The sequence below is a fragment of the Engraulis encrasicolus genome, chromosome 24, assembly GCF_034702125.1.
Source record: "Engraulis encrasicolus isolate BLACKSEA-1 chromosome 24, IST_EnEncr_1.0, whole genome shotgun sequence".
NCBI classification, from domain to species: domain Eukaryota; kingdom Metazoa; phylum Chordata; class Actinopteri; order Clupeiformes; family Engraulidae; genus Engraulis; species Engraulis encrasicolus.
The window spans coordinates 35,748,134-35,758,088 of NC_085880.1; the positions used below are offsets into that span (position 1 = coordinate 35,748,134).

At 47.0% G+C, this 9,955-nt stretch overlaps 1 protein-coding gene across 1 annotated transcript in view; it reads left to right on the top strand.

The window, feature by feature from the left end:
• The window catches only part of foxn2a (forkhead box N2a), a 54,476-nt gene extending 45,122 nt beyond the window's left edge, over positions 1–9,354 (top strand). Inside the window, exons 4-6 of the mRNA XM_063191738.1 lie at positions 1–19; positions 4,172–4,240; positions 7,593–9,354. The exon at positions 1–19 is cut by the window's left edge and continues 31 nt beyond it. Of these exons, the coding sequence (XP_063047808.1) occupies positions 1–19; positions 4,172–4,240; positions 7,593–8,281 (777 nt within the window). The 3' untranslated portion in view covers positions 8,282–9,354. The remainder of the gene's footprint in view (positions 20–4,171; positions 4,241–7,592) is intronic.
• Positions 9,355–9,955: the final 601 nt, after the last annotated feature.

The window sequence follows — 9,955 nt, forward strand, 5'->3', positions numbered from 1 at the left end:
CAAGGCTGCTCTCTGAAAGGTGAGTCTCCTCTCTTATCCTCCCTCCTCCTCGTCTCTCCTCTCTTATCCTCCCTCCTCCTCGTCTCTCCTCTCTTATCCTCCCTCCTCCTCGTCTCTCCTCTGTTCTTTCCGTTCCTGTCTTCACCTCTGTCGCCTTTCATCCATCTTTTGCCCTCTATCCTTTTTCCTCTTGTTTTTGTCCTTACCCTTCACTAGAGGTGCTCCGATTGCTCGGCAGCCGATCATGATCGGCCGATAATGGCCAAAAATAGCCTGATCGGTGATCGGAAAAACATGCCGATCAAAAAACCGATCCAGAGATATTAAATTCCTCACGCAACCATTTTGCCTTTACACCTGGCGCTGCCTGCATGTAGCCTAGGTGCTGGCTCTGCACAGCTGCTGCACCAAAATAAGGCATCTTTACTTGTCTTTAACCTTTTGGAATTCCCTCCTTCATTTTCACCATTTATAATCATATCTGCATCAACAATGATCTGATTTTCCGATCCATGCGCCGTTTACATGACACTTGTAATTTGCGAATGCGTGTCAGTCTCGCCATGTTCGCTATTTTGAGTTACAGCCTGTCAGCACGCAACAACTAAACGTTTCCAAAACAATCATCAACGGTATTGTTTTTAAAGTTGTAGCCTTATGGACAGCCAGGTCATTAGTTTGTAGTCGCTGCAACACCAAACAGAGGGAGAGTGGACGGTGTGAAACTCAATGAGTCTGTGCAGGGAATTCTACAATCTATGACAGTGTTACAAAGCTTTCCTCGCAGACACGCTGTGTTGTGCGTGTTGCCTGTTCTTTCAAGGGAAGTTTTTTTCTTGTTTTGTGTAGGTCTATGTAGAATCTCAAGTTTTTCAGTCACAATGTAATTTGCGATAGACTACTTCTCGCCAGTTAGCCATTTTGCGTTATAACCTGTGTAGTTGCCTCGGTCAGCACGCGACAAGTTCACGTTGTCCGCACAAGCATGCCAACGTTATTGTTTTCAAAGTTGTAATTGACAGTCAGTCGATTAGTTTGATAGTCGCTGAAACGCCAAACGGCGACAGGTGAGGGGAGAGGGAGAGAGCTCAGACTCAGAACGGTCGCGGAGCACTGCAGCTGTGGACAGTGAGTGACAGAGAGGGGAGGGGCTCTCCTCACGAGGCTGCTCATTTAAAGCGACAGGGTTTTTTCTCGTAGAGAAACTGAGAGACTGAGATCCAGGTGTCTGAGCTTCAATTCAATCTTAAATAGTTTAGTAATTATATGCAATGACTTATAAATTGATGTAATGTTTCAGTTTCAATTCAATCTTAAATAGTTTAGTAATTATATGCAATAACTTATAAATTGATTAATACTGTAGACTTACTTGTAGGCTATATTACCAACACTAGTCTGAAAGAGCTGAAAGATAATAATAATAATAATAATAATAATAATAATAATAATAATAATAATAGCCTAATAATAGGCCTACATTGTGAAAGTGACATGTGCAAATTAAGATTGATTGGTTTATGGGCAGAAATGGTATTCAATAAGGATAATTAATAGGCTATTAAAAAAATAGGAAATAATTTCTGTGATCGGCAATGATCGGTGATCGGCAGATAAAGATTTTTGGTGATCGGTATCGGTGATCGGGCCAAAAAATGGTGATCGGAGCACCTCTACCCTTCACCTCTCCCCTGATTTGTTTTCCCCATCCTGCTCTTTTTGGCCAGCTCTTGCCTTCTTTTTCTCTCTTTACCCTCCTCTCCTCTCCTCTCTTCCTCCTCATCTCCTCTCCTCTCCTCTCGGTATCTCAGGTGTGTGTTATCACAGGGCTGGGTCCCCCGCCTGCATTTGCTAATTAAGACACACAGCATGCAGATCCGTGCATCTGTGCCCAACACACACACACACACACACACACACACACACACACACACACACACACACACACACACACACACACACACACACACACACACACACACACACACACACACACACAGCTTCATTTAATAACACAACCTCACACAAGCGCACGTTCATGCGTCGTCATTTACCCTGTACCACACACACACACACACACACACACACACACACACACCAGCAGTATGCTGTGTCTGTGTCCAGCAGACATAGATATTGATCGATCAGATGTGCATAGTGCTTTATTGCTGCTTATCACTCTGGCGTATGTGTGGTGCCTTCTAACACACACAGACACACACACACACACACACTCACACCAGAGGATGACATTCTTCGGGAATTCCCGTGGGTCCTCCGGGTCAAAATGTTTTAAATTTACGGGACCGGGCAGGAACGGGAATAAAAATGAACGGGAGTGGGAATGTCAAAAATAGATGATGATTTTCATCATATTTGACACAACCAAAAGTAGCCTACACCTGTCCATTGTTACACAGTTTCACCCTGGAGACGACATGTGCGCAGGCTATGACAGAGGACAGCCTTGCTTATTTTTTCATCAAAAAAAGCCTCAGGTTTTTTTGACGAAACGGGAGTGGGATTATTTTGAGTGGGAGTGGGCAGGATTGGGAAACATTCTTTTCAGGTGTGGATGGGATGGGATTTGTTTCTTTTAGTCCAGTCTGGGATGGGATTTTTTTTCTGTCATGCTCTAACACACACACACACACACACACACACACACACACACACACACACACACACACACACACACACACACACACACACACACACACACACACACACACACACACACACACAAACACTCTACACACTTTGTACATAGTCACAGTCCCCCCAGACATCGCTCATACTGTATTGTGCACCAACAGAGCAGCTAAAGAATATTCACCCAGCTTACCCCTTGCCACACACACACACACACACACACACACACACACACACACACACACACACACACACACACACACACACACACACACACACACACACACACACACATATGGAACATGAAGCCTGGTTCTTCTTGCATCTCACACATACACACACACGCACACACCACCCTGCTCCTGCCAGCACAGAGGCGGCCGATGTTTAATTTAGAGCACTGGAGATGGGAGGGAGCGCTGTCCGTTTCCGGCTCTTTCCATTTCTTTCCATCCTTTCACATCTCTGTCACTTTCTCTCTCTCACACCCTTCTCACATCTCGCTCTCTCTCGCTCTGCTTGGGCTGTAACCTTGGCTACGAGTGCAGAGCGGTTCTACACTGTGCTCTTGTCTTGGTGTGTGTGTGCCTGCGTGCCTGCGTGCGTGCCTGCGTGCCTGCGTGCCTGCGTGCCTGCGTGCGTGCCTGCGTGCCTGCGTGCGTGTGTGCGTGCGTGCCTGCGTGCCTGCGTGCCTGCGTGCGTGCCTGCGTGCGTGCCTGCGTGCCTGCGTGCCTGCGTGCGTGGCTGCGTGCGTGCCTGCGTGCGTGGCTGCGTGCGTGCGTGCCTGCGTGCGTGCGTGTACACGTGTGCTCCTGTGCTCCTGGCTTGTCGCCGATGAATAATTCAGGTGCCTCGAAGTGAAGCACAGGAGTTCCGAAAAAATAAAACACCTGGCCCCGTGTACACACGCACGCGCACGCGCACACGCACGCGCGCACGCACGCACGCACGCACGCACGCACACACACACACACACACACACACACACAAATGCACACACACAAATGCACACAGAAAAGAAGACACAGGCACACAAGTGCATGCAGACAGGTACGCAGGCACACAAGTGCACACAAATAGACACACAGTACACACAGTACACACAGAATCAGGCCTGTCAGCCGTATGTACACAACAAGCTGTGTGAATGTTTATGTATGTCTTTGTGTTTTTTCACATGATTGAACTCAGAGGATGTGCATGCACCATCTCTCATGTGTCACACAAAACTCACACACAGAAAAGACATGTACACGTCACGCATGCACACACACACACACACACACACACACACACACACACACACACACACACACACACACACACACACACACTCCTACCTGGGAAAGGGCATGCTCTCTCTCTCTCACACATGCACTCGCACGCACGCATGCGTACGCGTACACACACACACACACACACACACACACACACACACACACACACACACACACACACACACACACACACTGAGTGTGTTCTTAAGCCTGACTGCCATGCCTGTTGTCTCCTTCTGTAGAGTCTGACATTGATGCTGCCACTGCCATGATGCTCTTAAACTCTGCACCCGGACACGCCAACGACAGATGTAAGGCAACCCTACACTTATTTCTCTTTTTCTCTCTACGCATCTATATGTCTCTCTCTCCCTCACTGTCTCTCTATCTCTATCTCATCTGTCATCCATCTCATTTTCTTTCTGTACTTATTTTTTTCCTGTATCTCCCTCACCCCCCCAGCTCTCCCTATACATGTCTTCATCTCTTGCCCTCTATGGTTGTTCTCCCTACTCTCGCCCTATATATTTCCCCATCTCATCCTATATCTCTCTCCATCTCTCTCCCTCCCTCACTTTCTCTGCCCTCTCTCTCTCTTCCTCTCTCTCCATCTCCTCTGTCTCTCTCTCTGTCTCTCTCTCTTCTCCTCTAAACCTGCTGTGCTGTATTAAATGGCCTGATGCATCACGCCCAGTACATCCTGTCTGCTGCACGGCTCATCCTTTTATTGCACGCGCGCCGTGATTACTATTTATAGTGCAGACCACACTCACGCTGGGGGCCGCGTGCGTGCCTGCGTGAGTGCGTGCCTGCGTGAGTGAGTGCCTGCGTGAGTGAGTGCCTGCGTGAGTGAGTGCGTGCCTGCGTGCGTGCGTGAGTGCGTGCCTGCGTGAGTGCGTGCCTGCGTGAGTGCGTGCCTGCGTGAGTGCGTGCATGCATGTTCATGTGTCTGTGCCTGCTGTGCCAGTGTGGTTGTTTATATATAGACTCTTGCATACGTCAGGAGAGTCCTGTCAGCATAATTGTGCCAGTGTGACGGTCCCAAACGATTACCGCACTCCTCATACAGACTCACCATTATCAAAGTCCTTCTGGCGTATGCGGTTAGGACTTGCTGTGAGTGACAGGTGCTTTCAGGCTTTACCATGTACTTTTGTGTAGAATTCTTGCACACCCCCCTTGTCCAGGTGCGTTGGAGGTTGGCATGGTACGGTTTGCACCGAAAACCGAAACCGTACGGTTTGCATGTCACGGAGCGGAGCAGTGCGCAACCGCACGGTGCCCACGGTCTCAAAAAACAAAACAAAAAACAAAGACCACCGGCGGACGACGCAATTAAAAGCTTACGATATTAACAAGCATAAAACACAAAGACTACGTAGGATATTGAGTGTGGAAAGACTGATTTCTATCAGCCAACTGAAAGGCATAGCCTACTGTAACAGCGCGCACCAGCTGAGGACAATAGCCTACAAGCAAGTGCAGCGTCTCCCTCTCCCCCCTTTCTCTCCACGTTAGCGCAAGTGACGGCCACCAGCCTTTATTCTGACCAATTTATATTAAATGAACATGACCTAACAAAAAATGACAGATAAGCAGAACAAAGTAGGCCTAGACTATTGCCAAGATGACTTATGTTACAGTAGCCTAATGTATATGGGTGGGAGACGTGACGCCTTATTTTTTCGTAACATTGGTTAAAAACCTACAAAACTGTTATTTTTCCTTTAAAAAACAAATGTCAATGAAAGAAGATGTGATACATTATGTTTCATATTAGTCTTAGATGAGAAGAAACATTTTTGTTAAGATTTATGTAAAGGTTTATATGTCAAATATCCTGCGGTGTGACTGTAACATTAATGAAACCTGGAATATAATATATATATAAATTAACCAACAACATCTTGAATAATGTATGAAGCATTTGGCATGATTGCATAAATATTAACTTTTATATTAAGATATGTGAAAGTGAAAAAAACTCAAGACATTAATATTAACTACAAGTTCAATTTCGTAACACAAATTGCGTCCTGTGGGGTGACATGTATGTCAATACTTCTGTCCGGCCCATTTTTGGAGTTTTGTGTAAAATGGTCATTCATTTGACTTTTTTTAAATCTCTTGTGTTTTTTCATTGCAAGACAAATAAATGAAGATATTAATAACAAAGCATTTGTGATTACAATCATTTTCTAGAAGAAATTGAGTATTATCTGACAGAATTAAAGGGGTGCCAATACTTTTGGCCAGCACTGTATGGATCAACGTATGCAGTAGCCACACAGCATCAGGATTAATAATAAAGCTGTACATACAGGCTCCTTGGCCACATGGGAGGGCAGTCATGGGTAAGCGGTTAGAGTGTCAGACTTGTAGCTCAAAGGTTGCTGATTCGAATCCCGACCTGCCAGGTTGGTGGGACTAATTAACCAGTGCTCTCCCCCATTCTCCTCCATGAATGAGGTACCCTTAGAATGGTACAGTCCCACCGCACTGCTTCCGTTCAGGTGCCGTTGGGGGCTGCCCCCTTGCACGGGTGAGGCATAAATACAATTTTGTGGTGTGCAGAGTTCACTTGTGTGTTGTGGAGTGCTGTGTCACAATGACGATGGGAGTTGGAGTTTCCCAGTTGGGCCTTCACTTTACTTCACATGCATGCAATTGCTTGCCAGCCTACCCCAGCTGACGGCATGCTTTGTAAGCACAGTATTAAGCCTGACTGTTAAGGATTTTAATCAAGCTTAGGCAAGACAAAGCAGGGTTTATTTATAGAGCGCATTTCATACACAAGCAGCCCAATGTGCATCACATAAATAAAAAACCTTAGATATGTAAAATAATAAAAAGAGCGACGCCTCAGAACAGATAAAATCACGAGTTTAATCATAAAGGATCTGCATCAGGAATACTGGTACAGGCACATTCCGACATACCGCTGCAATGTCGGGTGGAAGGCCAACACGTCAATGCTGTCTCTCCAGCCAGGAGCAGGCATGCAGTGTATCAAGTGAACTAATGATGAAGGCTACGGGCCAACACAGGCCATGCAGCAACCCTGGCCAATAGGCAGCTGGTCTCTATGCCAGCTGATGCTATATAGCGGATTGGCAGCACCATACCAACGCAGCCTGAGCTGGGGCCAGTCTGGCACTCTCTCTCTCTCTCGCTTAGATAATGATGATGCTGATGATAGTGATGATGATGAGCTGCAATGCATTCTCCAGTCATCAGGGCCTTCAGCAGGCTGAGCTGCCAAACTGAGGAGAGTTATGGAGAGATACCTGATGCTACCATGTCTTCACGCTCTTCTCCTGTCGCTTTTTCTTTCTGTCTTTCTCTCTCTCTTTCCCTCTCTCTCTCTGGGAGCTGGGAATAGGAGGGGGAACGGATTCTTATTTCTCTCTCTCTCTCTATACATAAATATATATATTATATATTGATTATAATGCTTAACTATTCTTCTTTCTTGCTCTCTGTTACTTCACTTGCTCTTGTTCTCTATCCCTATCTCTCTCTCACACACTGAATATTCTTCTCTCTCTCACTCTCTCTCTCTTTCTTTCTTTCTTTTTCTTTCTTTCTTTTCTTTGAAACTGCTCTCATCACTTTAGTCACTACATTTTAAATGTTAACCATCCCCCCGTCTCTCTCCTGTAGGTGTTCCTGATGGTCCTCTGGACTTGTCCCGTCCTGTGTCAGTGCTGGTGAGCAGCGACCCCAAGCAGGACCACAACTACAGCAGCGTGCCAGTCAAGCCCCAGCAGCAGCAGCAGCAGCAGCGCTCCCCTTCCCCCGCCCCCTCATCCTCCTCATCTTCCTCCTTCTCCTCTCTCGACGACGGTCGCCGGGCCAACCAGCGTCGCCGGGCGGGCAGCGAGGGTTTCCACAGTGACACAGAGGACGACGACGACGACGACTCAGACGCCGACCACCGTCACCATCACCAGACGACAGCACCCCTGAAGCTGAAACAGAGAAGGGCCTCCACCAATCAGGGACGGCCGTCCTCCAACACCCACTCTTCCTCCTCCTCCTCATCGTCCTCCTCATCTTCCTCCTGGCGGCCCCCGGCCAGCAAGCGCCTGCGAGCGGAGAGCGGCAGCGGCAGCAGTAGCAGAGCTGGTGGTGTTGGCGGAGGTGGAGGAGCAGGGGAGGTGGACGAGGAGCTGAAGGAGGCTGCCGGCTCTCTGCTGCACCTGGCCGGCATTCGCACTTGCCTAGAGGCCAGCCGGCACGCCCACCACACCAACCTCATCGCCACCACCACTGCCAAACACACCACGAAACACGGCGAAAACATCAAGCACCACACCACCACCAACAGCAAAAAACTGCCAAGGAAGTGAGGACCTGCTGTTGGTGTGTTGCCGTGTGTTGTGTGGCATTGGGCATATTCGCGTTTTTTGTACGTGTGCAACGTGCATTGGTGGCTGAACTCTTCTTTCGAAGAAGATGTGGCCTCTTCTTTTCCAAAATTCTTCCTCCGTCACTCTCTCTCTCATTCAATTTCTCTCTCTCTATCCATCCTTCTCTCCGTGAACACGCCACCTAAAATAAACTCCTGACCTTGTGTCTCAATGTGCCTCCCTTCCCTCCCCTTTCACCATCCGTGAATCGTTTTTTTGTTTTTTATTTGATCATTTGGATCAAGGAAAAGCAAAAAGGAATAGGCCTACCTTGTTTTTAATGGAGATGTACTGACTGTCACACACGCCATCTCTCTCTCTCTTGCTTACCTGGCTTCACGTCAACAACCATGGCAATAGCAACACACACACACACACACACACACACACACACACACACACACACACACACACACGAGAACAAAGCCATACAGGGAGGCATCAGAGAGCGAGAGAGTGTGTGTGTTCACAGGGGATGCTGACTCCCATCCAAATAGCACCATCTGTTTGGCAGCGGGTCTCATGTAGAGTCAGAGTTCAAGGATAATTCCTCTTTCTTCTTCTTCTTCTTCTTTTTCTTTGTTTCTACCTATTTTTCCTTAATGGATTTGTGTTTGTTTTTATATATTTCTCTCAACGATACAAAAAAGATGGGACTTGACATTGTTGCATGCTTCCCCCCCCTCTCTCCAGTTGGTGTTGTCTCTTCCAAGTGGATCTATTTACACAAGAGAATGAGTGCATGTCTGTATTATATGAATCTAATCTCTCTCCTCCTACTCCTCCTCCTCCTCCTCACCACTCCTCATCCTCTGCCATTAGAAGACAAAGACTTCAAGAAAAAAAATGAAATGGGGGGGAAAAAAGAACGAAAAAAAGAGTGACAATTGACGTCTTTTTTCCTCCGAAGTGTACTGCCTCACCTTTCTTAACTTAACCCTCGTCCCTGAGATATGAAATGCAATAATCATAATCACAACAACAACAACAAAAACTAAACCTTTAACCCTTCATGAACTTGGTCTGGGTTTTTGGGGACTGTCACTTGTCCTGGACTGTTGATGTCAGAAACAAATGAAAAAAAAATGTTTTGGTTTTGTTTCCTCTTTATTTTCTCTCCCCCTCTCTCTTCCCTGCATCCCCCCTCCTCCCTCCCTCTCTCTCTCTCTCTCTCTCTCTTTCTCTCTCAGTTCCTCAGCTCTCTTTTCAGTGGCTCTGGGTCAAGCCTGAGGCTGCCAGTGATACTTGTTTCCATGGAGAGCAAGTCTTAGCTACCAGCTAGCTTCTCAATGGAGGGTAGGGGGAGAGGTTTTTTTTGAGGAGTGCAGAAAAGATTGTGAATGAATGAAATGCTGAGGCAGAGAGAGAAATACGCAGCCGGCTTTAAGCTTTGGGCTTTTGGGGCAGCTGGGAATAGGAGGGGTAGGGGGGACTATTCACACTGTGTCAGCCAAGAAGATACTTATTCCTCTCTGTTCCTACTCTCTCTCTCTCTCTCTTTACTGATTATAATATTACTATTCCTCCTATCTCTCAAACACACACTGCATATTCTTGTCTTTCTGTCTCTCTCTGCCTCACTCCCACCTTTTCCTCTTTCTCTATCACTTATTT